This window comes from Lichenostomus cassidix, chromosome 1, assembly GCF_008360975.1.
Source record: "Lichenostomus cassidix isolate B80296 chromosome 1, HeHo_3.0, whole genome shotgun sequence".
NCBI lineage: Eukaryota > Metazoa > Chordata > Aves > Passeriformes > Meliphagidae > Lichenostomus > Lichenostomus cassidix.
The window spans coordinates 111,094,364-111,121,204 of record NC_139479.1 but is presented as its reverse complement, the minus strand read 5'-3'; the positions used below and the strand labels follow the sequence as shown (position 1 = coordinate 111,121,204).

At 41.8% G+C, this 26,841-nt stretch overlaps 2 protein-coding genes and 1 long non-coding RNA gene across 12 annotated transcripts in view; 1 reads left to right on the top strand and 2 right to left on the bottom strand.

Moving 5' to 3' along the window:
• Positions 1 to 18,948, bottom strand: part of DCAF6 (DDB1 and CUL4 associated factor 6) — a 75,259-nt gene extending 56,311 nt beyond the window's left edge. For 4 of the 10 annotated variants that reach the window (XM_085076395.1, XM_085076405.1, XM_085076413.1 and 1 more), the window contains exons 1-2: positions 18,707 to 18,948; positions 3,843 to 3,904 (exon numbers count right to left, since the gene is read on the bottom strand). In XM_085076395.1, the coding sequence (XP_084932521.1) occupies positions 3,843 to 3,904; positions 18,707 to 18,800 (156 nt within the window). In that variant the 5' untranslated portion in view covers positions 18,801 to 18,948. The remainder of the gene's footprint in view (positions 1 to 3,842; positions 3,905 to 18,706) is intronic. The other 6 variants (XM_085076421.1, XM_085076448.1, XM_085076465.1 and 3 more) reach the window with 3 other exon arrangements.
• Positions 10,842 to 16,328, bottom strand: LOC146445573 (uncharacterized). The gene is made up of 3 exons (XR_014855451.1): positions 15,860 to 16,328; positions 11,441 to 11,536; positions 10,842 to 11,062 (listed from the first exon to the last, which is right to left on the bottom strand). It is a non-coding gene; the product is annotated as an uncharacterized LOC146445573 (long non-coding RNA).
• A 477-nt stretch (positions 18,949 to 19,425) lies between the features above and the next one.
• Positions 19,426 to 26,537, top strand: MPC2 (mitochondrial pyruvate carrier 2). Its single transcript, XM_085076827.1, has 5 exons — positions 19,426 to 19,666; positions 22,822 to 22,862; positions 24,424 to 24,508; positions 25,658 to 25,769; positions 26,292 to 26,537. The coding sequence occupies exons 1-5, from the start codon at positions 19,561 to 19,563 to the stop codon at positions 26,332 to 26,334; spliced, it is 387 nt and encodes a 128-aa protein (XP_084932953.1). The 5' UTR covers positions 19,426 to 19,560; the 3' UTR covers positions 26,335 to 26,537.
• The last annotated feature ends 304 nt before the right edge of the window (positions 26,538 to 26,841 follow it).

Sequence of the window (26,841 nt, the reverse complement as noted above, 5' to 3'; positions counted from 1 at the left end):
CAGTGAAATAAACTTGGGTTTTTTTCCCCAGACTATACAATAAGTGATCAGTCAATACACACAGTGTTCAGTACAACCTACTGACCAACACTGAATAACACAAATAAATTTGCATATGGATCACTAAAATCAGATGCTCAACACAACTAGAAAAAAAAAATTGTCATCTCATTCCATGGTAGCAAACTGAGTATTAAAATATAATGTAAAATGAGGACTGGCTAGAAAATTGGTTTGTATTTCAAAACAGTGTAGAAAAGCTACATGTTGTATACCTGCACTGCCACTCAACACCCAAGTAAAAGCATAATACATTATGTTTTTACATTATACAGTTACTACATTAAGGTTTGGAAATCTGGGGAAAGGATGTTGAAGTCAAAGGAAAGGATACATCAAACACAAAGGACAGGCAATTTTTAACAAGGTAAGAAAAGCCAAAGTGTGTGTAATTAGCTTTTTTCTATGAAGCACTCCCCATTATTAATTGCATCTAATTTTATTTGTCACTCGTCTTGCCTTGCAAGGGCATTTTTGATTCATAAGTCAATTAGTCTGATATAAACTTACTATCTCAGTGTTTTCCTCTAAGATGATGGAGGAGGCAGCAAAGCAAACCCTTAAAAAACTGAAAAACGCAAACTCCTCAATTCCATGTAAAGGCAGAAAAAACTCTTTTGTGAACAGAAGAGATTAACAGACTACAAGAAACAGAAGGAAAGAAATAAAGATGGCTGTAGATGTCCAGAATATCAGGAATATCCTCCAAGCAAGGAAGGGGATAAAAAAGCAGTGTTCATCATCTATGGAAGACAAGGTGAAAACTGCACAATTTAAGAAAACCCAAACTCCCTATGCTAATTTAAGCCTGGCTTTGAGGACTACATCTGAAAAGGACTTGCTCCCAAGTGCCATCCTGAAGGAGATGAAAGCCATGAAGGACGCTGGTTTGTTATTGATCTGAATGCCCATACACAGAAATGAGAAATTACTCCTTCAGGCAATCCTCTTTATTTTAAAATGTAGTATTTACTCATGTCAAATGCTCCATCTACATTCTGCATTTTAACCTTCCTCAGCCTTCACAGGACCAAAATGGGAAGAAAATAAGCTGTAATTTTCCTGCAATTCAATATGGTTTAGAGTTGCTTTAACCTCTACTTTCCTCACATTTCATCCCTGCTGGTCCAGATTGCTTCTCTTTCAACATTTCTCCTTTGGATTTAATCCCTTCATGCAGAACAGCTCACCTAACTCTACACATTTCCTCATCTCCTTAAGCTCCCTTTAGAGCAGAAAACGGCAACTTCTAGCATACAAATGATCTTACTGAATTTGACAATGTGAATCTTGTTGAAAGAGGCAAATCCTGCCCTGGAAGGATGATAAGGCAACAAGCAGACATCAGTAATTCTGCAGAACCACTTCAGTTAGTTCACATACTACTGCTAGAAACTGTGTCTGCAAACCAAGGGGAAAATGGGACTGTTTCAAAGAGAATAGTACCTGAACTCTGAGATGAAAATACTCATGTTTTAAACAAAATGGTGCTATGGTAATATTCCTGCTACAAGAGCATGGCTATGTGAAGTAATTCAGAGAATATTCCCTTCAATATCCTGCCTGGGTACAATTATATACACAGCTGTATTTCCCACAGGATCTCTCATTTGGGTAACAGGTAGGAACTTGGACTTTACTTTCATCCTCAGTTAGTAAAGAAATTTCTTGCCTTAAGTAAGTTGTCCACCGTGTCCAATTACACAGCACGCTTTATATAGAAAATATAAGTAACAACTTATTCAACAGAACAATGTGAAAGTTGTTAAAAAACCCCAATCCATCAAACAGCAACCAAAGGAAACCCCAAACCATCCAACCCTCATTAAAAAACCCCCAAAAAACAACCACCCAAAAACCAAACCCAGAAACACCCTTTAACAGGACAGTATGGCATTCACTCCCCACGTTTGAAATGCATGCTGAGTCAGCAGTTGTGGGAAGAAGAAAAAAAAAAGAGCCTGATTACCATTAGTGGTAATAAGCAGGTTAATCAGTATGAGTATTGTAATTTTATTGACTTTTATTTCACAGATTTTTTTTAAAGCAAATAGTAAGAAATTATACTACATGGTTGTCAGCCATTGAAAAGTGTTCCTTGAAAAAGACCACTCAGTAAATAAGGTTAAGAACTCCCAACAACCCATTCTTCAAAGGTGGAGAGTTCTGAACAAATTTAACTTCTAAAGACATTTTTTCAAACCGTAGTATTTAAAAACTGTAGTATTTAAAAACCTGCAAACAATGCTGTAAGTTTACAATTAAAGCATTTTCCACCCACTAAAACAATTAGGCCATATGTTAAAGCCTACTTTAAAAGCTAACATAATCAAATCAAAATTAGATTTCAAATCCATATCCACCAGGTAGATCCAAGCAACACCAACAACCAACATCAAATCTGCAATTTCTGTTACACAACACAGAGGCAGACAATAGAAACAGAGATCAGTCACTTCATTTTTAACAAGTAGTGAAGAAATACTATTTTCCCATCTTCTGTTTTTATAGGGAAAAATACTATTTTTACAAGAAAATAAAGAGAAAATAAACACAAATCAACTTCAGGAAAAGAAACTTAAAAATTTTCATCTTAAGTATTTGAGATGAAAAATTACTAGAGAAGAAATTCTACAGTAAAATGCCACTGTTACAATCTTGAATATAAGAAATAATAAATACACACAGAATCATAGAATTGTTTGTGTTGGAAGAGACATTACATCATCATTCTTGTAACATTTCTTGGAAAAAAGAGAGAAATTTATACATTTGTTTTATTACACCAACACCATCAGTACCAGAACATAAACTTACAATGGTAGTCAGTGCAAAAAGTCACTCAATTTTATACACAGCAATTCTAACCCTTGCCTTTCTCAGACTTTCCAGGTTCACAAAAACATAGGCACATCAAAAATCATACTTCTGGATCTCAAGAAGGCTGGATGTTAACAACACTTATTCCTTAAAACTACTACTGTGTTAGTTAACACTCCTTAATTAAATGTCTAAGCAACTCAAGCTAAAATAATCCTTCCATCTGAACAGCTTTAGAAAAATACATGTTAAAGTATGAAAGCTACACTTACATTTTCATTTTTTTATGAATACTTTCGTTTTTCAGATAGCTTATACCACAAAGACTTTAACAACCATGAATTTCTGCTCTGTTCCTCTGAGGTAACGTCAAAGCCACTTTGCCCTGCACCTCATTTTGGTAAAATCTTTTATTTAAAAGGATATATCCTAAAATATTTGGGCCACTTAAAAAACTTTTTATTTAAAAAAGCAATATTTCAAGTTACGTTACCGGCTTTCAGGAAAGCTTATTTTTGTTTTCATTGTCTCTTTAAATAAGCATGGAGCACTTGGTGATTTGTTTTTTAGACTTGGAAAATAAATCACTCAAATAAAGCTTTAAAAAGTCAATGCAGTATAAAAACACAAAAAAGACCTCATTTAAAAGTTTAAGATGAGTCCTAACTGAAAAGGTAAGAATGTGTTTAACTGGCAGGAGAGATTAATTCACTCAGCAGTAGACACAGCATTAAGATACAGGAATGGGATTTTGTTTTGCTTCAGAGGTAAAGTGTCAGATATTCAAGGAGAAACAACCAGCCAGAGAATTCAGATGTAGGTCTCAAGAAGCAGAGTGGTCCTGCTCAGCTTTAATATACAAATACAATATATTTGTGTTTTTACATTAAGGAACTATTGCCATGGCAACAAAATCACAATTCAACCATTTTTAACAAACAAAAAAACAACAAGTGACTTACACATCCATCATGCACATTCAAGGTTGCTTCAAGTTTTAATCTTTGGATAAATTCTCTTCTCCCTGTGAAGAAAAATACCAATTATGTAATTTTTAAAAACTGAAGTAATTAAGAGCCTGCTAATGACCATTCATATGTAAAAACCTAAACAGTAAAGAATCACCAAAAAAATGTAAATTTTGAAACAATTCATAAAGCTCCCATTTTACAAATCCCAAGACAAGCATGATATTTGCTGGTTCTTCCAGCACCTTTAATAAGAGTGCAGAAACAACAAAATGCATGTTTCACGGGTTCACAGGCTGATGCTTCCTGTAAAACTAACAGCAAGAAAACAGAAATTAATCCTCTGGTTATTTGGCTCACTTAGCTGAGAGGGAGCAAGTATAACATAGTTCAAGAAGTACAACCAAGTTTGCACTTGGAAAAGAAACATTTAAGACCAGCAACATTCCATTTCATATATATGATGTGAAAGGAAGAGATGAAGGAAAATTATGCAATCTAGAAATGCCATTTAGATAAGGCCCAGGAACTTTTATGTCCTTACACCCTATATATAAACTGATTTACCACTGCACTCAAAAACACCACTGTACTAAACACATAAAGAGGGTAAAATAAAGCATGTTGACAAAAATGTAGTCTTTTCCTGAACTAGATGTTTAAACACATAGCTCCAATTTTCATTTCATTTAGAGTGTCCTGTTTTTATACAACAGGTTATACTGAACTTTATATTCCCCAGAAAGCACTTTCAGAAAATAAAAATATAGATAAATCCAGTATTTTTTACTTCAATGCCAAAAAGCTCTTAAACACAAGGACCATTACCCTTTTTTTACTCTGTGTTTCTAAATCTCTCAGAACAAATTCCAGGTAAGAGCATCAGACTGAAGGCCCATGCCAGGCTCCACTGTTCTCAAATATGTAACTATGAAATTCACTCAAAATAACCTAAAAACCCTAGAATCATGAAAAGAACAGCAACAGAATCCACATCTGAAAATCCTACATTTCTGAACTTGCTTTGGCTCAACTCAAGGCAGAACCATGTCAAAGCCCAGCATTGCCTCTGGCAGCATAGAACAAATTTGGAAAAGCAGTTTCTCCACTTGCTTCCTCTGAATGCTTTTTATTTCCCCTATATACTCTCCAGCCCTGAAAAAGAACACCTGAGATCTACAGCTGGTGCCACACAACCACGTGGCTGGCAGCAGGCACTGAGCATCCCTGCCAAAGGCCAGGACAGCCATCCAGCAGCACCAACTCTTCCTTATGAATTTTTCCCCCCCTCCAGGAACAAACTTGGACCTTAGGTTCTTAATGGTTGGTTTATTGTTGTTGTTAGGTTAGGATTCTTTGGTCTTAATAAGAACACAGTATCCATACAAGTTTCAGCAACCTTGAGCTGCAGACATAAGGTGTCTCATATACTAACCACTTGGTCACTAAAAACACTAAAAACAAATTTTGTTAGGATTGCACATGCTAGCAAATGTGATTTGTTATATATGGGTTTAGTTATTTATCCTTGGATCACTTCTTATCTAAATATTTGAGGAGGAAATTAAATACAAACAAAACTCTAACACCTAAATAGTTTCTGTATTCCCTAAAGGAAAAAGGGGGCAAGGGAGAAAACAGTTAAAATTGTTTTCAAAAAAACCCAGTTTTGCCTCCAAACCCCCTCTTATTTGATTAAGAACTAAACACAGTAAGACAACTGAATGGGTTGTTTCTAGATTATCTGATCATTCAAAACAAGAACCACCAGATCCTAAGTGGTGTTTTCACTCTAAAGTGAGAAACTGAAGTACTTGAATAAACTGATCTGAAGAAAATACTACCTCTGCATTTGCTCTTGTTAAAAGCCGAGCAGTCAGAGAATTTGTGGTTTTTGTCCTTCAGCAATGATTCCCACAGGCTCACTTGGTTTGAGAAAAAAGCTCAGCAGTAAGGATTAGAGGCTTCTGATATTTGTCACTTGAATATTTTTTTTCACTGATCCATTTTTATGACATCAAAAAAATTTAAAAACAATACCTCTTGGTTTGTTTTATTTTTATTGTTCAGGTGAATCTCAGCTCTTAATGCTAGACTTTTCTAACAGTCAGATTCTCCATGTCCAGGGCTCTACTCTCACAGGTGACAAAAATCCTTAGTTCCCATTCATCTAATCCAAAGGCTGCCTCTTCCCTTCACCTTCCAATGAAGGCAGCCCCCTCCTGGATCCCCTTTCAGCTAAAATTATGGAGGACACCCAAGCTTTTAAGAAAACCCTACAAAGTACTTTTTTCTTACAACATCAGCATCAAGACTTCTGTCATGTTTAGGCTTTTCCCCCTCCAATACTGAGTACAGGCTCTCAAGACAGAAACTGTTTGTTTTTCCCTTTAACTATGTAGTACCACTAGAAATGTAATAATTTAATTCTGTGAGGGTGCTTCAATATATGGTTTCCTATATTCAAATAAGGCCCAGGACACAGATCAAGTGATCAAGCTGTCATCACCCAGGTTATCTCACTGGACAGCAGAACACACGTGGGCTTTGTTTCAAAACTGCTAAGGTGAAATTATCAACAAGAATACGATAAAGCAAAACAAAAAAAAAGCCTCATTAAATGTCAAATGGCTGTGATGAGCTCTCTGTGAAGTGTTTACATAGCTGAAATTTGGAAAGCTGTCAAGCTAATGCTCCACCCTCCCCGTTTTCACTAGACTTTATGCACCAAGTGAAGCCTCAAGGTTCAGTGCCACTCTCAGTACAAGGATCAATAGTATTGTCAGTTTTTATCCATCTACCCATTTTCACCAAACATCATGCACTACTGAAGTGTCAAGGTACAGTGAAACTCTCAGTGCAGTGGTCAATTTTTTTAGTTTATATTAAGCTGGAGACTAGGGGATCATTGCCAAGGCCCCATTCTATGTATGAAAGAAGCACCACCTTGAGTAGTTCATAACATGAATTTCACTATGGGAAAGCAGGTGAAAGAGAAGCTGCAGCTGCTTCCTTGTAACTTTATTTCTTCAAAACATCCACTGTGCACAAGGTCAAACCAAATGCTGCCTTGCAACTTGCACCTGGAGAATTACCCAACCTGGGTGTCTGGGCACATTTGCAGAGCTCTAGTCTCACTTCAGGGAGCAATACCAAAATACAACAGCATCCCCTGGACTCCCCACTCAGAGTCGTTATGACACCATTTAGGTCACAATCCCCAGTTTAGGAATTGCTGATCAGGTCCTTTCTCTATGCCTGTTTTGGCAGAGAGACACATACCTTTCTTCTGTAAGCAACTTAGTCAGAGCTGCTTCAGAACTGATGACAGCAGACAAGTTAAATGCTCCAAGCGTGCAAAAGCTTTGTGTATTTAAAACTGTGCTCCAGAATTTCCCACTGAAGTACAGATCGTTTCATGATGAAGGTTTAGCTTTAAAGCACACTTGTGCTCCACAAAAATACAACTAAACTTTGATGCAAAGCAGCACCAACATGGTATGAGATGTTAAAAGACAAGCCTTATTCAATAATAGCCCACATTTATCAAATGAACACTCATTTATATCAAGCTGGCTCTTTGCAAGGCCAAGTCCCTCAGCGCTGGCTCGCTGTGACATTTGGAATGCCCTAGTTTAAAGCTGAAATGGAGCCAGCATCTGTTCCCAATGCAGAGCACACATTATCCTGCACTCTGAGTGTGTTTCAAAACTTCTCTTGGTTTTCCAGGGTAGAGTTTAGGGATTTCTGAAGTAACTCCATTTGTATAGAGCTTATTTTGCTGGATCAACTCCATCAAACTCTGCATGATGTAACTTTTAATCCATGTCTCAACACTCGGTTTTTCCAGCAACCAGAATTCTCCATACACCAGACAGGAAACAGGACTGTACACAACATGCACTGAATTAGCTCTCGTCAAGGTAAGCTAAAAATCTTGAAGATTACTTAAAATCATAAAAATCATTTGCTAGCTGTGTAGGCCCCATTTTATAGTCATTGAAACTGTGACACTGGAAACTCAAGCCATTTATCAAAGGAAAGAGTGAACCAGCAGTACTGACAGAAACCAAACCCACTGGTGTGACCTCCAGTCCTTTGAATAAGGCCCTGTGTTATATTTCTTTACTCTTCCACACTACTGTAAAAATGCCCAAAAATTTTAACTCTTGGTTCTGCCAATGTTTAAAAGACTACATTTCAAGAGACTATGATCAACTACTTCATTATGGTTTAAGTTGAAAACAGGTAACTCAAATTGTTCTCTGTTCTTAATAATACATCACAAAGCTTCAAAGTGTGAACACTATAAAGAAAACACAAAATGTTTTGTCTATAAAGAGACTTTCTTGGCACCTGAATACGTAAAGCTTTGCCACTGAATACCCAGCATCAAACAACCTGGTGCTAATCAGGCTGTGCTCAAATCCTAAAACAGGATTAAGTAATGAGCTTTATGTGTTAAGAGACGCAAAAGTTTCAGATACTATAACACCAAGACAGAAACTACAAAAGACAGGACACTGTGCCCTCAATTACAAATCAGTGAGCCTGCAATGTTTCATGGTGAGTGTATTAATACAGAGTCTCATCTCAGAAAAAAAACCACACAAAAAGAGATCTGCTGATGTTTAAAAAAATAGAAAAAAAAAGTAGCATGACAATGTTATACCTTATAGGGTAATAAATATGCATTTTGGAAAACATTTCTGTTTAGGTTTGCCTCTACTGAATCTGCAAGAATAGGTTACAGGTAACAGCACGGATAAGATGTGTTTGCATTAGTAACTATGGCTGTAACTAACTTTTAAACATCTTTTGGATACTTTCAGTATCCACTCCCAAATACAAGCTTCCATTGGGCCCCATAACTGGTAAGGTTACAAGCATTTGAGCTTTAAACCAATGTGTTTAATTTCTGTTTGATATTTGCCATGGTTTATGCCTGAAAGATACTTAACACATAAAACTCAGGTGCACTGATATCAAGCATTTAAGGTATTCTCAGTGGCAAAAATGTGGGATAAAGTACAAGTACCTTTCTCAGAGAAGGCACTTTATCTGTGCTGGACTGACTGCTGCTGAGTGGATATCATTCACAAGTACACCATATTGTGACAGATATCCTTACACTTCCCCTTACACTGCCCATACTAAAGCCTTCTGTGTTGCTCTTGCCACCGATTGCAAGTGAAGTTTTGTGAACAGGAAGAAAAAAAATGACAATTTTCAGCAATTTTGATATCTATTCAAACCTTTAAAGTAGTCCAATGATCAAATACAAACTACTCACTGAGACAAAAGGCACTTGAAATCTTTACATTATGTCACAAATATTTTAATTTATACTGAGACAGGGACAAAATTAATGTGATAAAACTAAGACAAGCTCAATCTTTCTATTATATGAAGGATAACACGTACCACCTTACTCCTCTCAACAGAAAACTATCTGAAATAGCTTAAGTGATTAACTGTATGTAGGATTAACTACATGCAAAAGCTTTTGCTGTTTTCTGCACCAGCACTAAAATATGTCTCCCAAAGAAACATCTTGAAATTTTAAAACAGATACCAACACAAAAATAACAGTCATCAGATCAAGAAAAATACACTTGTGCCCTGCTTTCTTCCCCGAAGTAAAATCAAAGGAGGCTTCTATTAACTGAAGGCAAAAAGAAGTATTATGCAGATTGTTGCAAGTTGGAGTAAACAGCATTACCATAGGTTTCAACATGTATTTGGAAATGCTTTCCTTTGACTTTGGAAAGTCTTCATCTGAAACTGTTATGAGGACAGCAACACTGAATATTTTCTTATAAAAATGGTATCAACATAATAACCCAGATAATCCTTAACAACACTTGGGGAAATACACATCAGGTACTCTGCTTTATGCTCTCCAGTACTAGTGATCTGTAACACCCAAGGTTAATTAAGAGCTCTAGTTTCTAACAAGAAAAGATGATGTCTAAGAAGCTGAAACGGGGTGTTGCTCCACCCCAGTGCAGAAGTTAAAATTGCTCATAGCAGAACAAGGGTCTCTCACCTCCAAGCACACAGGCAAAATGAATACTGGAGCATGCAGAACCACTAGGAGAAGGAAAGAAAACTCTGCTTTTAAGAAAAGCACATTCCTAGCAGGAATATCCTCTTTCTTTCAGCTGAGGAGGTGTGTGCCCTGCTGCTGCCATTACCTTCCAGAGGCTGCTGCTTCTCCTGCTCAGCCAGCAGGACTAATCCCAGCAATTCCACACAAAGGTTCCAGGCTAAATCAAAGCCGACTATTTAAAGTTGTTTAAGCTAACTCGATACTCATTTTTAAACAGATTAAGAAGTGATTATACAGAAGCTTACCAGCATATCTACAGACATGTCTTCTAGCAAAATACCCCAGGGCCTGCCTTTGCCACAAGTGAAACTGAGCACTTGGACAGGGTGTAACTGAATTAAGGCATTGAACATTCTGCACACCTGGCTGATTAAACACACCATTTAATCCTGGGCAGTATAGGAATTGTACACTGCTGGGTTTGTTTGGGGGAACATGGAAATAGATATAGAAACACCCTAACAGACACAGGTCATTACCCCGTAAGATTACAGATGTCAACACCAGCAAACAGCCCAGGATTAGACAGATTACATCAAAAGTTGAGCTCAAGTAGAAAGCTGAGTCTTGACAGCAGATGACTATGAAGTTAACTGTACTGATATAGGTTAAATTGTAACTGGGTGTTTGAAAACAAATCAGGGAAAAACCCCTTACTTTCAAAAATTACATTGCTTGCGGCATTCAACCATATGTATTCATCCTAGAAAATAAAAACCCCTGTTTAACTCCAAAGACTTTTTTTACTGGAGAGAATTTTCAGGACATAACAGTGTTTCTAAAATAAAACCAGATTAAAAAGGAACCAGTTTTTTCCTCATTTCCTAGAAAGGTAAATAACAGGAACACGCTACAATAATGACAAAGCCATGCAACCTAAATAAAGAGGTGGGTGTGGTTTAATAGCTTAATTTAAATAGTTTTTTTAATATTGGTGAACTTTCAGTAGTTCAAAAAGGATTGAACAAACACTGATGGTTCAGAATACATGAAGTTCTCAGGGAAGAGAAGGGACAGATTCTCATCTTCATCCTTTCTTCTCAATAGAGAGCAGTCAGCACTAATGATACATTCAATTTTCCAGGAGGAAAGCCTGCAAATCCTTGAAGAACAAAATGAGGAAAATAAGGGGATATTAAAATTCACTGACGTGACTCAGATTTCATCTCATGATATTCGCATTCAATATTTAATGATTCAATACACACTAAAGCATTTGGGACACATCTGAATCAGCAACTCACTAAGCCCCAAAGACATGAAAATGCCAAGACTTGCACTGGAACAGTGAAAAATCCAGCTTTGTTTGAAGGCTGGCATGGTTTGTGTCTGAACTGGTCCTTTTCCCTACTGCTAGAACAGGACTGGTCTCAAGTGTCAACAGGTTCTTGATACATGATCAGTTATATCCCACTAGACTATTTTGGGGACACTCAAGGATAGAAGATCAGGAATCACATGCAAAGTCACAAGAACTCACAGAGTTGCAGTGCAACATCTTGGAAGTGACTGAACACAGACAGGTTTAATGGTCTGCCCTAATGCAGTTCATGGAAGCAATCCAACTGGAAGAAAGCTACAGGGGAAAAAAATTAAAATAAATAAATAAAGGCAAGAGATCTAAAGGATCTCTCACATCACTGCCTCATCCTGAAATACAAATCCAGTACATGCTGTACACGACTTGCTTCTGCAGCAAGAGACAGCTTTCATGTATCCAAAGCTCATTATTAGAAGATCAAGGTACAACTTAACCACGAAGCTGTCTGAAACACTCAGTATCAAGGCACAGGCAGTTATTTACAAAGCAAACACATTCCCTGTACAAAGACAGTCTTTAAAAGCACATAATGTAAATTCTATGAAATATTGCAATCAAAAATTAAAATATATTAGAAGTACATACAAATGTCTGCAGTTTCCAGCTGTCTGCAGGAGAACACTGAGGCTCCAAAGGATATAAAACAAATACATTTGCATCCTAAGACTGAGTATAATTCAAATTATTGTAATACATGCAAAGCCTTGGGACTACAACCCACTTACATGCACTCATACTTCCTGGCAGCCATTAATACACATGATTAATGTTCTCTTAATCACAGATATTACACATAAGGTTAATCCCTTAAAATCAAAAAATACATCTGCATAGTTCAGCCCATTTCAAGAAATGCTGACAAAACTGCAGGTAAGTTAAAAGGCCTCTTGAATTTCTGAAGGACAGAAAATCAACAATCTGAAAGTTATACCAATTTTTCATCATTTCTTGCTAGCCAAATATAATGCCAGAAATCCACCTTCCATTTCAAGTCATATGTCAAAATACAACAGCAGCAAAAAAGTTGGTGGTTTAAAAAATTAAAACATCAAAACTCAGTTCATTGATAACTGGTTCATTGATAACTTCTCATAGGTTCATTGATAACTTCTGATATAGGCAGTAGCATTAAAAAAATTAAAGAGGAAAGGCAAAAACAAGAAAACAGGTTTCTGCAAAGTAATCCCACTGAAGAACATGATGTGATCCATAAGTGTCTGCAGTTTTCCACTAACTGGTGCTGGCACATAAAAAACCAGAAGCTGTACTATTGTCAATCCCCAGCACCCTTAAAACAAACATTAGAAATTATTCTCTTATTTTAGGACAGAGTGACAGAAGGTACCAAGTAATCCCAGACCCTGTGCATAATTTTTTTTAAAAGAACATACACAAAAATTATCACCAACACATAATCACTGGGTGGAAGCAAAATGGGACATCACTGTGGAGAAAGAAGCAGCAACATAAACCATAATTAAACTACAAAACACATGGGAAAGATGTAACTGAAAAAAGGTCAGTGATACTAACCACAAGCAAAGATTTCTAAGGTAACAGCAAAACAAGCTATCAAATTTACCCAGGTTAATGCTACATGGCTGTACCACTTGCAGGTCCAAGTGGCTCCTGTCCTCCACTCTACCAGTGAAATAATCCCAAAGATAACAGAAGGCTGATTAGACTGAAATTAAAACTAAGCATTCAGCACTCAGGCCACAGAAATACCCATCTAACCTTAATCCTGCCTCCCAGCTCACATCTCTTTCTGGTTTTCTGCTGTGTACCAAATTATAACCAGCCAGCATTTTTATTTGTTGTTTTGTCCAGATGATTCTGTTACACTGTGATTTTATTATCCTTTACTGACATTAAAGCCTTTAAAATGGTTGTCTTTATTATCTGAGCTGATTTACTTTGAAGTAGGGAAAAAAACAAAAAAAACATTAATCTTGTATTCTAGGATAACCCCTAACATCTTTTCCTAAAAGCTGTTTTAGACATACATACAATGCCTTTCTGTTCCTTGGCACCAACTTAAATGAGATAGTATCAGGGAATTCATTTCAGACACAGTCTCTTTATTAAACTCCTCTACATTCAATTTGTTATCAACAGGTCTCGATGCCACATTGTTCTTTCAACTGCCCAATTGTAATTTTTTAAGGACTGTAGTCACTAAGCCTTGCTTTTATTAACAAGGGGAAAAAACTCCAAACATATCCAATTTAAGGCAATACCTGTTCACTGTCCTGTCTCTTGGTTTTTTTCAATTAAAAACTTACATCCCTTTTCTGCAATGCTCTTATGCATCTTGAACTTTTCTATACAACCAGTGAAAATCCAATGACCACACCAAATTTCCTGCTTTCCTCATGCTTCCTGCCTCCTTCCAACATTAGACTGAGCACATAAAAACTGCTTCACAGGTGGATTTTCCTCTAACTCATTCATTACACCATGAAATTCAACTCAGCCTCTGCCTATCTCTATTAATCAGGAAACATCTCTAATGAAAAAAATCTGGGGAGTTCACTTACATCTTTCTAAAACCTTCAGTTAGTCCAGTTTCACAAAGTATTTGGTGTGTGATAGAATATATCACTACAGAACTGTGTTCTCATAATAAGACAATCAGGTTCATTTATAATGCCTCTTTTTCAAGCAGCAGTAATATGCTAGACTTGAAGAAAAAATAACACAAAACACCTCTACCAATTCTGGAATTTAGCTGTGACAGATGAGTTTTTTTAACCCATGTTGGAAAAAAAAATTAATTCCAGAGGTGTAGGACATGAAATGTAAGAGTGTACCTGAAAAAAAACCCCAAAAAACTAAACATCAAAAGTATTATGGAAAGAATTTAAGAAGAAAGGCTGCTTAAATACTCTGACCTTCTCCAAGAACATCAGCCACAAAGTTGATCATGTTAAAGCTGTCTGACCCTTCTTATTCCACATTGTTTTCAGAGACCAAGATACCACATGTTAAAATATAACTGGAGCAAAAACTGGGGAAAATAATGCCTCTCTTTTTGGTTGTTGTCCCCAGCAATCTAGTTTCCATCCTGCTAGGTTTGGTTTGTTTGTTTGTCCAAGAAAAGCAAAAGACAGAATGAAAGTTTACAATATTTTAGGGAACTCAGTTCACTCTAGAACTCTGGGCAATGTATTTTAGCAAGCAGCAAATGTTCAACAGCAGCACCCAATTCTATCCACCTTCAACAAACCACTAGTTTTATAAACTGATATAAATGGAAGGCATTCAGTATCAAAACAAATCAGTTTTAATTGCTATTCTTCTCTGGTTTTCAACCCTACTCATGGAGCAGGGCAATCAACTAACTCCAAAACTCTAATTAGTTCTGGGGTTACTGTGGTTCATTTTTTGAAACCTAAGGAGTTCGGTAAGTTCTCCCTACCTACATAAATGTACACAAATCTCTTTTTAGTATGAAGCTTTACAAGATTTGATCACAATGAAACTAACTACTGGTTTCCTTACAGTGAGTTCTTTGCAGACTTCAAACTTTTCCCAAATCTTAAAAACCAGGATGATAAAAACTTAGTAGGATATGAAATAATCTTTAAAAAGGAGGGAGTGAAAGCTCACAGGAAAGCAACATAATGCTATCTCTAAGATATATGTTAAGCTGAAAAGGATAAGAAGGAAAGATTTCAGAAAACAGTATCTGCACGAAGACATCAGAGATTAGGGAGAACTGATTATTTTGATATTTGCTTCCATTTTATCAAACACCACAACTTCCAACAGCCACTCTAAGCTAAAAGGCAGCATCAGTTCCTTCTCCTTTTAGACTGAGAGGCTTTCCCTGGATAATCTGCTATGCCAGATAGCAAAAATAAACCAACCAAACAAAAACCTCGAAACAAACAAAAATAAAAAGGAAAAGTCTTCATTCTTCCTCCTGCCTAAGCACAGCCATTCTCAACAGCAAGACCTTTCACAGAAAAGCAAATAAACCCACAACATTAAACACTTCAGAGGAATTATGGATCCCTCTTCCTTGCAAGAAACCCATGCTGCCATTTCTCTAGTCAAATAATTACATGCTGTATTTTAATCCACACAGAGGTCATCATTGTGCTGGCACAGAACACTCTGCCTGCCACCAGAACAGGTTTGTTCACTGCTCCCTGAAACATTGGCACAATGCTACAAAACTGCAAGACCTGGAGATTCTTGTGAAAGTATCCTGAGTAATTACACTTGCCAGCCTCAAAGCAGAATTTAACTTGGATACCACGGTTTGCACCAATGTTTTCCAGGGTGAAAGCACTGCGATGTGCTACTGAAAGCAGGCTGAAACTAAATTTCCATCTGTGATCCAGCAGCAGGACTCCTCCCACCAGCACCAGGCTAAGAGGATGCTGAAACTGAATCAAAGAAAAGAGTTACTGACAGCCTCCCCCAGGCCTGGCTTCCTCTGGAGACTTCAAATACAAGCACTGTCTGAAATTGAGACTAATTAGCCTACAAATGCTGAAGGAAATGCAGTTAACAGATCCATTGCTGAGACCCACATCTTCCCTCTCTCATCCCAGCAGGAGCTCTTACCAAGGGATAACATCTGAAGGACACATCCCAGGGCACACATACTGCCCCATCTCCATGAGCTGTTCCTCTGCAACTCTGACCACAACTGACTGGCCTTCAGAGCAATTATTTAGGGATCTTGCAAAATCGAAATCAGACAGAGCTTTGCAAGGCCATAAATTCCAGGGGTGAGCTATCTGCATGGAAAGGTACATTACACAGATCCTTCCTGGAGCAGCTGTTTTCAGAAGCTGAGAGAGGCTATTTATAGAGTGCCACTTGATTGCCAGTTCACATGAAACTGAAGCACTGAGTAAATAGGAAACAGCAATTAGTTCTCAGATGTCTTCCTTCAAAACATGGTTGCTGTCAATGTTTCTGATATTTTACACTGTAGCATAACACAACCATCCCAATGAAGGGCTCAGTAGGCAAGTACCATTCACACAGACACATCTTCCAACACACTGCGAACTGCATTGCTACTTATGGACTTGCTATAATGCTTTTCCTTTGATTTGGTGGCTGAAAAAGAGCAGCACACAACGAAGAGATATATAAACTACTGCCTGTTCAGACAAATTTACAAAAAAATCCACCCTAACAAAAATGCCAGACAAAAAGCAAAAAATGCACATAGACAATGCTGCGAGTCTCCCAGTACTCTTCTTAAGTTAAAATTAAATGCTTGACCTGCATTTGCTCTGTATGCCAGACTGTTAAATAGGAAGAAGCCTTACTTCCCCGTGCAGATTAGATCAGCAACAACCAACAACAACCTGACCACTGCAGTCTTGACCAGAAGGGCCAAAACCCAAAGCTCCTACATAGAGCTGCTGAAGTCTGCCAGAGGAAAGACCCACATCCACCCTGACCTGCACACAAAAAGGCACAACAGGCTGCTGTCTGGGGAATGGAGCACACGAGCAACCACACCTGACCAGCAGTCAAATCAGTGAGGTATTGAGGCCATAAACACCATCATGGGTAAAAGTGCAGTGGCTCCACAAGATAAGCACACCCTGCACCAACCCCTTTGTGAAAAGCAGGAGTCAGTAAGGACTGAGCATCTCTTGCCACCACCAATGCAGATCTCAACATCAATTCCAAGGGAAGGCTCTCCCAGGTCCTATTTTTTCAAGGCTAGAAGGCAACTGTTTAGGTTAAAGGAAAAACAGTAAATATGAGATCTTAACCAAGGCACCTGAGGGGTTTTTAACTAAAGTTATATGCATTTTATTGGAGCAGCATCCAGAAAAGTCATCTTGGAAGATGATTTCTATCGATCAAGTCTAAGTACTTCAACTATCAGAGACAGAAATATGTAAAAGCAGAAGGAAAAAAAAAAGCCTTCTTCAAAAAGAAGGTGCTTTTTCAGAATCTGCACACTACAGTCCTAATTTTAACATTGAGCTCTTCTGCTCCAACTGGAGCAGACAAAAAAAAAATCCAGTCAGAAAGACTGATCACTAAAATTCAGGACAATCCTCAACTAAGGCTTGGCCAAGCAGAGCTTGAGATAAAACCAAAGTCAAAAGCAGCTAAATTGTTAGTTTTCAGACGTTTTTAATTTTAGGACTCAGCATTTCTTTCCAGGGAACTAACGTGCGTTTATGGGCTGCACATCCACACACACACCCCTCTGTAATCGCTGCAAACCTACCAGCAATAACCTTAATTTCCTCGATTAGCCTTCTGTGGATTACTGAGTGCTGAAGGACTACAGGCAGAAAACTACCGATTTAGGCTCGGAAATGTGATATCCCACCTTAAATTCCACCAGGGAAAAAACCCAAACGACAAGCCATTCCCACCGAGCAGAGCCGGGAAAGCCTGGGAGGCACAGAGCGACACACGTTTTACAATGCTGTAAATCAAGCTCCAGCTCGAGTACTCGAGGTTTGCACTCCAAGGCAGGAATTGTTTTGCCACTCGAGCACAAAAGAAAGCGTTCCCGACCCAACGAGAGCCCCAGAATCCACCGTGCCGCTACGCTGGATCGCCACACCTCCAAATACACGTGAAGAACTACTGATTTTTTAAAAATATTTTTTTGCTAACGTTTTTTGCAGAACCTGCGCCGTGACAAAGAACACCAATAGTTCCTCCACGCCACAAAAACCTCCCTGCGGCCTCGCAGACTACAAGTGGCGCTGGCTTCAAGTTGCAAAGTGAGACTATCTGGTCGGGTGCGGAGGCGAGGGCAGCCCGGGCTGGGGCACTGCGGGGACCCGCGGTGGCACTCGGGGACACAAAGCGCGGCCGGATCGGCGCGTTCCAGCGGCTCGGCTTCTCCCAGAGCCGGCAGCGCCTGGGGGCTGCCCGGACAGCGGCCGCGCCATGCTCCCGGAGGCGTTTGCGGGCTTTGTTCCCAGCCCCGGCGGCTCAGCGCCGCTCAATCCCGACCCTGCCCGGCCCGGCACGGAACGCCGACAGCGGGGCTATTTCGAGCCGCCGCCCAACTTCCCGGCTGCACGTCGGCGTGCAACAGTTCCTCCGGGAAGCGAGGGGGGCGGCGAGCGGAGCGGCGCGCCGAGGGAGGGAGCGGGGTACCGAGGGAGGGAGCGGAGCGGGGGGCCTGGCGGGCCGGGAGCAGCCCAGAGGGACGGGGCGGCAGCGGGGCAGCGCTCCTGGAGCGCCCCGGGAGAGCGGAGCGACGGCGCGGGGTGTCCCGGAGCAGCGCCGAGGGCGCGGAGGGACGGCGGGTGCATGAGGGGAAGGTGCCGCCGCCTCACGAGGGGCGCAGGAAACTTCGGAGCCGCGGGACAGCGGCGGCGCCTGAAGGGGCGCCCGGCCCCCTCCCCACTCGGTGGGGCGCCAAGGCCGGCCGGACCCGGCCCGCGCCACCTCCCGCCCGCTCGCCCTTACCGAGGTAGTGCCTCCGCAGCAGGCCGGGCTCCTCCAGCCCCAGGGTCCGCTTCCGCACGTCCCACAGCAGGTGCGGGCAGCGCCCGCGGGACATGGCCCCGCGCGGGCGGGGGGGTGCGCCGGGACCGGCCGGGCGCGCGCGATCACCATGGGAACCGCCGAGCGGGCCCCGCGCGCGAGCGCCGCGCCCGCCTCGCGCCGAGGTACCGACCGCGAGCCAGCGGCGCGGCGGGTCCGGGCCACGCCCACCGCGCGCGGGGCCACGCCCACCCCCGGCCGAGGGGGCCACGCCCACCGCGAGGGAGGGGGCGCGGGGCCGCGAGACTAACGGGAGTCTCGCGCGAGCCGGTGACGTCGCCCCGCCCCGGCTGAGGGGAGGCCGCGTCGCGGGCGTGGCGGGTGGCGTCAGCGCGCCGGGCCCCGCCGGGTACGAACCGGCCCTCTCCCGTGAAGCGATGTGAAGCCGCCGGGCGGCCATCTTGGGTTTGGGCCCGTTGCTCGCGGCGCAGGGTCCCGCCGCGGCTGCCATCTTGAGGGGGACGGGAGAGCGGCGGCGGCCATCTCTGAGCCGGGCACCAGTGCCCTTCTCGAGGGCGGCGGGCGCGCGCCGGCTCGCCTCAGGGGGCGGAGCCGCCGCGCGCAGCCAATAGCGCAGCGCGAACCTCTCCTGCCCCTCTCACCCCGGGCGGCGTTGGCCAATCAGCGCGCGGGCCGGCCGGTGGGTGTGTCCGGTGGGCGGGGCCCGGGCGGAGGCAGGAAGGACGGGCGGACGGACCGCGGCCCCCGCTCGCTCCCCGCTCGCTCCCCGCTCGCCCCTCGCTCCCCGCTCGGCCCCGCTCGCCCCGTCCCTCGCCATGGCGTCCTCCGTCGCGGGGCTCCGCGCCTCCTACCACCGCATGCTCGACCGCATCGAGCTCATGCTGCCGCCGCGATTCCGGCCTTTCTACAACCACCCAGCGGGTAACGGGGCGGGGGTCACCTTGGCCCCGGTTGGGCCCGCGGGGAGGGCGGGGGGCGATGTGCTCCCAACGGGTGCGGGGCGGGAGCGGGGCCGCGGTAACGCAGTGACGGTGCTTCTGGCACGGGCAAGCGGCCCTGGAGCGGAGTCCTGCTCCGTACCGGGGAATTTACTGCGTTTGTGAAGGGAGAGTAAGGCAGTCGGGCACCGCACGGGTGGCTCCAGGCGGGGTGGATGCCCCGGTGTCACTGTCACCGTGCCGCGGGGTCGGGGGGCTGCCAGAACCGACCCATGGGATGTCATCGGTGTAAAGGGCCTGGAGGCCTCGGCAGCCACTTCTTACAGAGGATGTGCTGGAGAAATCATAGAGCTACGGAATGGTTTGGGTTGGAAAGAATAGTAAAGATGATCCATTTCCCACTCGCTGCCGCGGGCACACCTTCCAGCAGAGCAGGTTACTCAGAGCCCCATCCAGCCGGCCCGGGACACCGCCGAGGGATGGGGCAGAGCGCCGAGAGGGTGGCTGAGCATTCAATGTGCCCTGGTCAACTCAGGCAGCCTTTGGCTTTATTACCTTCCTGCCGAAACCCACAGCTCTACCAAAGGCAACTCGTGCCCTTGGTGAATTCGCTGGCGGGCTCCTGTGGGTAAAGAATTTCCCCGCAATGAGCTCCCCTCACCTGACCCGCAGTTACCGTTCTGTGAGCAAACATGGGGGTTCGTGTTATTAGGGAGCAACCTCCTGTAAAACGATCTCCTTCAGTGCCACTTAGGTGGTGTTTGTCATGTAAACAAATTGCGTCGGTGGTTAAAAGGAGAGCCCGATAAAATCCTGGCATTCCATAGGCTGCTGTCGCCACTGCTTTGTGGCATCCTTGACTCTTCACCTACATGGAATATGCACTGTTAAAGTGGACTGAAGTTTTCAGTCAGTTGTTCTGTCCTCTTACAATGGCCCTTTCTTGGAAGGAAAATTGTTGCTCTGAAGAAGTCACAAGGAATGAAAACTGCAGTTCTCAAACTGTTTGATTTGTACTGAATTCACTAGCCCAATATATTTAACGTTAATGTATTGTTTTTATATATAAAGAGACAGTGTGTCTGGACACTGAGAGACACATTCCACCTGTGTGAAATGTGGCAGTTTCCAGGTGCTTTTATTGGATACAAAGCACAGCCAGCACTGGGAATGTCTCTGTTCCTTCTTTACCAGAGCAGTTGTGGTAATTGGATAAGGTTTTGGAAGTTCTCTTGCAGTGCTTTCACTTTACAGAACTGCCGATGTTGCCCGTCATCACTGTAATGTTGTAATTAATAAATCAATTTTTAGGGGTTCTCTGTGTGTGTGTGTTTGTGTATACATATATACACACATATATACACATCTGTCATAAATCCATACTGATGGTGTGAGAGAAGTTGCAGCACAAGCAGTTATAGAAAAAAACCTGCAACTTCTATTTTAGCCTTAAATGTCTTGAAGGTGTGTCTGTGGGAGTTATGTAAAAGATGTTACTCTTGACTGCAGAAAAAAAGTAGGTTAAATATGAAAGGCTCTTTTTTATCTCTGGTGACATTTAAATCTCTAGTCTAATTCAGGAATATAAGTGTCATTGTAATGAAATTATAAATCACTTGTGAGACATGAAGAACGTGCTTTCTTTTCTGGCATAAAGCAAGCTTCCAGTGAAAAAACTGATGCCTGTTGGAAACTGTTTCTTTGGCTGGCATTGCTGGAGGACAGTGGAGGGCCTGGCACACCAACTTCCCCAGGCTGCCATGGGAAAGCATGGGCTGAGTTTGTCTTCCCTCCCTTTTGGCCTCTTTGGTTGACTTTGCCTGCCTAAACTCTAGTTTTCAGCACAGAGACTTCTTATATTTAATATAAGTCATAACTTCTATAAATTGATCACAGACATGATACCCAGATTAGCCACTGGTATCCCTCTGCTCTTACGTGCTGCTGTCAAATTCATCCTTGAAAAATTCTGGATGTCAGGAGCTGGAAAGAGCTTGCCATGGCTGGGTGCTTGCTGGAATGCCTCCAGGAGAGGTGTTCAGCAGTCTTACCTAATTACAGACTTGGCTTGGTACCTTCCCTGCCTCCAATTGTTTCTTAGTTCTGCAGTCAGCAGTTTGAAATATTTATTATCATTAATAAAAATTAATGTCAGTCTTCTTGAAAACTCTGCTAGTTATTCAGGGAATGTCAGTTTAATAATGTATACTCACCCCACAGCCTCTAGTACTCCAAATCTGAATTTGTGTTTTAGAATAAAATAAATGTTAGTAATTAAAGCTACTTCCTTGGGGCCTCTGCAAGACTGATTTATAACAAGCTGTATTTGCAGCCTGACACTGACAGCAGCTGAAGTTTGTATCTTTATAGGATGAATATTAAGTGACATATATTCAATAATATTAGACAAAAGTAATGTGCTTGTAGTTATTAAATGCAGTTTGAAACTTGATCACAAGCGGGGTGGGTTAAAGAGGGCTTTATGCAAGGCTGCCAAGCCAGTTGTTTCTCTAGTCATAGTTTTAAACTTGAGGGTGGTTAAAACTGGAAGTACAAGTAGTTACTGCAAGGTCTTTTAAAGGCTGAATTGTCAGTGAAAAAATAGCTCTCATAAAAAGCAAGTAACCAAAGTCATGGTGGTTACTCCTATGTAATATATTAGAGTGAAAACTTGGCTTTGTCCTCCATGTTATCAGAATGATGAGCAGTGACCTAAACATTAATGTTTTTTGATGAAATTGGAAAGTGTCCTGACTGTCTCCCAGGGGGTTTGGGACTTTGGATTGTGGTCTCTCGTCTAAAACTTGGAGAAGTCCCAGATTAATGATTTCTGGCATGGCTGTAGGTGTGGTTTTACAGGGCTTTGTTTTAACCAACCAGTTGCTATTTTAGCACCACTGAAAGTTATATGTGTTTGTAAGAAAGTTGTTTTTTCCCATGTCCCATTCATTGGTTTTTCTTCCTTCTTTTTGGAGATTTCATCCTCTTCCCCCATAATCCTCCTTTGCCTACTGATAGATTTTTGGGGTGTAGGTTATAAAAAAGCCCCAAAACCAAAATAACTCAAACTTACTATGGGTATTAAAACAACCACATCTTACTGAATAATTTAAGTTCTTTTCTCCCCTCCTCCCTCAGGTCCCAAAACAGTGTTTTTCTGGGCACCTGTTATGAAATGGGTAAGTACAAGATGCCAGCTGGTGTCTGGGTGTCAAGCCCAGGGCAATCTGTGCAACACACTGAGCAAGCAAGGGTTTCCCAGCAGACACCTGAGCCTGCAGACAGGTTAATACTGAGGCTCTAATTTTTAGCATATGGGGAGGAACAAAATTAGCCTTAGTAACATATAGCACAACTCACAGGGGATAGAGAGTGGAGAGAATGCTTTGTGGAAAAATTGGACTTTGCACTGAAAGTTTAACAAAGGCTTTCTCTTGTGAAACACCAACTGTTGCTCAAGGTGGGCAGGAGCTGGCATAATGCAAACCTATTAAAGCATTTATTTCTTCTGAGACCGAGGAGTTTGAGCAGTATCTTAAGCAAGCCAATTCCTAAGCCTCATAGCTTGAAGGCAGGGTAAAGCATGTCAGAGTGCAAGGCAGTCTTGATATAAAAGACAAAGGCAGCTGCCACTGAGGCTATCAGTGCTGCTCTGCCTCCTGTGAGGTTCTGCTTCCCACTTGGCAACACCCCTGGGCTATGTTTGTGCACAGGTGATGCAAATGCCTCCTCCTATTTCACTCTACTCCTCCGAGGTGTTGCATTGGTACAGATAACACAAGTGATCTCTAAACCCACAATGGTTTGAGCTCCCTGTTTGATAGCAAGCAGGGATGTAACCTGCTCTCGCCATTGCCAGCTGGTTTGTCATTTTGCCATGGTGAACTCCAGCTTTTTATAGGCCACAGGCAACACGTGATGCTCTAAGCTATATCTTGGTTTCTTTGTCAGTTGTCTGGAGCTGCAGGAACCATGGTTAACCTTCCCCTTCCTCAGAGGTTCTCCCTGGCAACACCCTCCTGAGCCCAAGCACACAGGCAGCAATTCTGTGCCAAGTCCCGGGTGGCAGTCAGGGAATTAGAAGCATTAGGATTGTCTTACTTATGGGTTTTGGTTTTGTTTTGTTCGGGTTTTTTTGTGTGAACTCATGTGACAGGAACATGAGATTGGATTTCCAGTAGAGGGCATAACACAACAAACAAACCAGGCAGTATGTTTGCTACAAATGTCAGGTAGCTCAACCAAGCTATTCCTCAATTCACCTGGAAGTTTTCTACTTCTGCTGAAATTATATTAAAAAAGAAGCACCTTTATTCCTTCAGATGAAGCTGAATGAAGACTCTATGGGGTCATCTTTGCCAGCAATATCTTAGCTGACCTGTGGGAAGAAGGCCCTTAATTTAATAAGTCCCTACTTGTTGCATGAAAACCAGGGTGGGTTTTTTCCAGCTGCTTTCTTGAGCAGCTGTGTTTAAATTAACCTTCTTCTTGAATTAATACAAAACTGCCAATGGCTGGGATTTTACTGCCACCCAGTTATAGCTGCCATAACTGTTCTTTTTCCTACTACAAGGGACTGAAAGTGGGTGGTGTCTCCCAGAGTCTAATTGCTCATATAATGCATCCCATCTTCTGCATAATGTAGGATAAGCACTGAGCTGTGAAGCAGCTTCCCCTTGGAAAGGTCTCCATCTGTTACAGGAGGTCCTGGACTGGTGCTCACTGAATTTCTCTTTGCAGGGTTTGGTGGGTGCTGGACTTGCTGACATGGCCAGACCAGCAGAAAAGCTCAGCACAGCACAGTCTGCAGTACTGATGGCCACAGGTAAAGCCACACTTAGTCCATGTTTTTGCACAGCACCCTCTGAATCCTCCATCAGTACTAATCCACTTCTACAGAAAGCCCTAACTGTGACATGCTAGCTCTCACTATTACTGTTGGATGATAATTCTAGGACACACTTATACTTGTTATTAAATCAGTTAAAGTTCTGTAATTGTGTAACAGTTTTCTACATGTGTCCTACTATTTGGAATAGTTCAGAGCAAGTTGCTACATGTTAGGACATGAGTGTCATCCCTTAAGTTATTGTGATACCACTCAGTGCAGTAAGTGACTTCTTTTGCTTCAGATCAAGTAATTTTGAAGTCAGTCCAGGATATAATGACTTTTTAAGAACAGACTTTGAAGGATTTAAGAACAGTAGAGTAATTACACTAATATATGAGGAAAGAATTTCCAAGCACTACAAGAAGTTGGAAGCAGTGGCACATGGACAACTGCACTGTTGCCTCCCAAAAAATTTCACACTGGCAGAAACAATATTCTGTAATCATAGAATCATTTAGGCTGGAAAAGACTTTAAAGATCATGGAGTCCAACCATTGACCCAACACTTCCTAGTCCAGCACTAAAACATGTCTCTACATGACATGTCTACACATCTTATAAACACCTCAAGGGATGGTGCTCCACCACTTCCCTTGGCAGCCTGTTCCAATGCTTTCCCTGTCTGAAAGGGTTCCCCAGACTTTAGTTTGGTATCTGATACAGTGCTGTGCATTTTGCATAAGTTTTGTATAAGCCTTTCTTGATTGATGGATTCTGTAATTTCCAATCTAGTGCAGCAAGCTGGATATAAAGCAAAATACAACTACCTGCAACTGTGCTGGAGAGTTAAGGTCTAGGCTGCTGCAGAGTACAGAGGATCTTTCTTTGATATTCAGACTATGACTGACCTTACTGTAGCTATTTTGGAAAAATGCAGTACATACCTGTAGGCATCCCACTGGCATTTGTTGCACTTTTCACTGAGAAAGAGGTAGTTAGAAGAAAAGCAGCTGTCTGTAATATGAAGTTGTAAATTTTGTTTACTTCAACTGGCCCATGATTCTGCCTCCAAACTTAGGGAAATGTCTGAGTATTTCACTTTAAAGGCTTAAAGATCTTTAAACTTTCCATTTTATTCAACAGGCCTTATTTGGTCACGCTACTCTCTAGTTATTATTCCTAAAAACTGGAGTCTGTTTGCTGTGAACTTCTTTGTTGGCTGTGCTGGTGCCTCCCAGCTCTTGCGAATATGGAGGTATGTGTTCAAAAGGGTACAACAATTAAGCATTAACCAGGAATTTAAAAATGAGGCCAGCCTCTCTGTCTGTGCAACAGGCAAGAGGAACTGAAACATTCATTAAACATTACAGAACATTTTTGCTACGTCATTAGTTTTATAGTTAAGTCGGAGTGAAGCTTTAAATATTTTCAGTCCAGCTAGAGCAGCATTGAATTGTGACAGTTCCACCTGGATCAAAGGATTCTTAAGCGGAGCTGCCTAAGAATCCTTTTTTTTTTTTGAACTTTTTTATATATTTTTTTTTTTTTCTTGACAGAAGCTTTGGGTGTTTTCTGGCTTCAGTGTTGGCCAGGAATGTGGCAAACTTAGCTACTTTGGAACTTCCTACATTATTTAAGCTGTCCTATCCCAAGTTTCCACCCTCGAGTCCATTGTAATTTTAAACCTCCTCAGCTGAACAGATTGCTAGGAAAACACTGTTATTGTAACTGGTATTTCTATTCTTTCCTTAGCCTGTGCTCTTTTTTTTTCCTATAGGTATAATCAGGAACTGAAAGCAAAACAGCAAGAGCACCTGTAGTGAAGAGATGCTTAACCCAACAGGTCAAATCTAGCAACGCACAAACCCATCCCCATGGGACCTAGCTTCACTAATTTTAATGTTCTTTTTTCCTCTGAGAAAATGAAAGAGGAAATTTAAATGTTTAGAGAGCAAATGTTTTCTAAGTGCAAATAACACAGTGTCTTCACACATCTAAATAAAGGGCAACCTTTTAAAATTAAGCTAAATTGCGTGTCTTGTATTGTCTCTTTAAAGAAATGGACCGGATTTTGCCTAAAAAGAGTTGCAGAGCCTCACCTTATCTGACTCCACTGAAAAGTGCTGGGAGTGACACAGTACTGGTGACAGGCAGAGCCTCAGACTGAAGTGACCTTTCCTGTCACAGTCAGGAAACCACCTGGCTGGGGCTTTGCTGTATTTCAGTAACCAACAGTAGCATTTGCATTTCATTTCCTGATGCTGTTCCTTCCCTGGTAGCATAAGGATACTCATTCCAGCTTCATCTGTGTGTGTCTTTGTTTCCCA

Coding starts and splice junctions, on each gene's coding strand:
- MPC2 (XM_085076827.1), top strand. CDS start 19,561: ATGGCGTCCTCCGTCGCGGGGCTCCGCGCCTCCTACCACCGCATGCTC. Junction 22,863..24,423: donor GGGCACCTGTTATGAAATGG/GTAAGTACAAGA, acceptor TTCTCTTTGCAG/GGTTTGGTGGGTGCTGGACT. Junction 25,770..26,291: donor CAGCTCTTGCGAATATGGAG/GTATGTGTTCAA, acceptor TTTTTCCTATAG/GTATAATCAGGAACTGAAAG.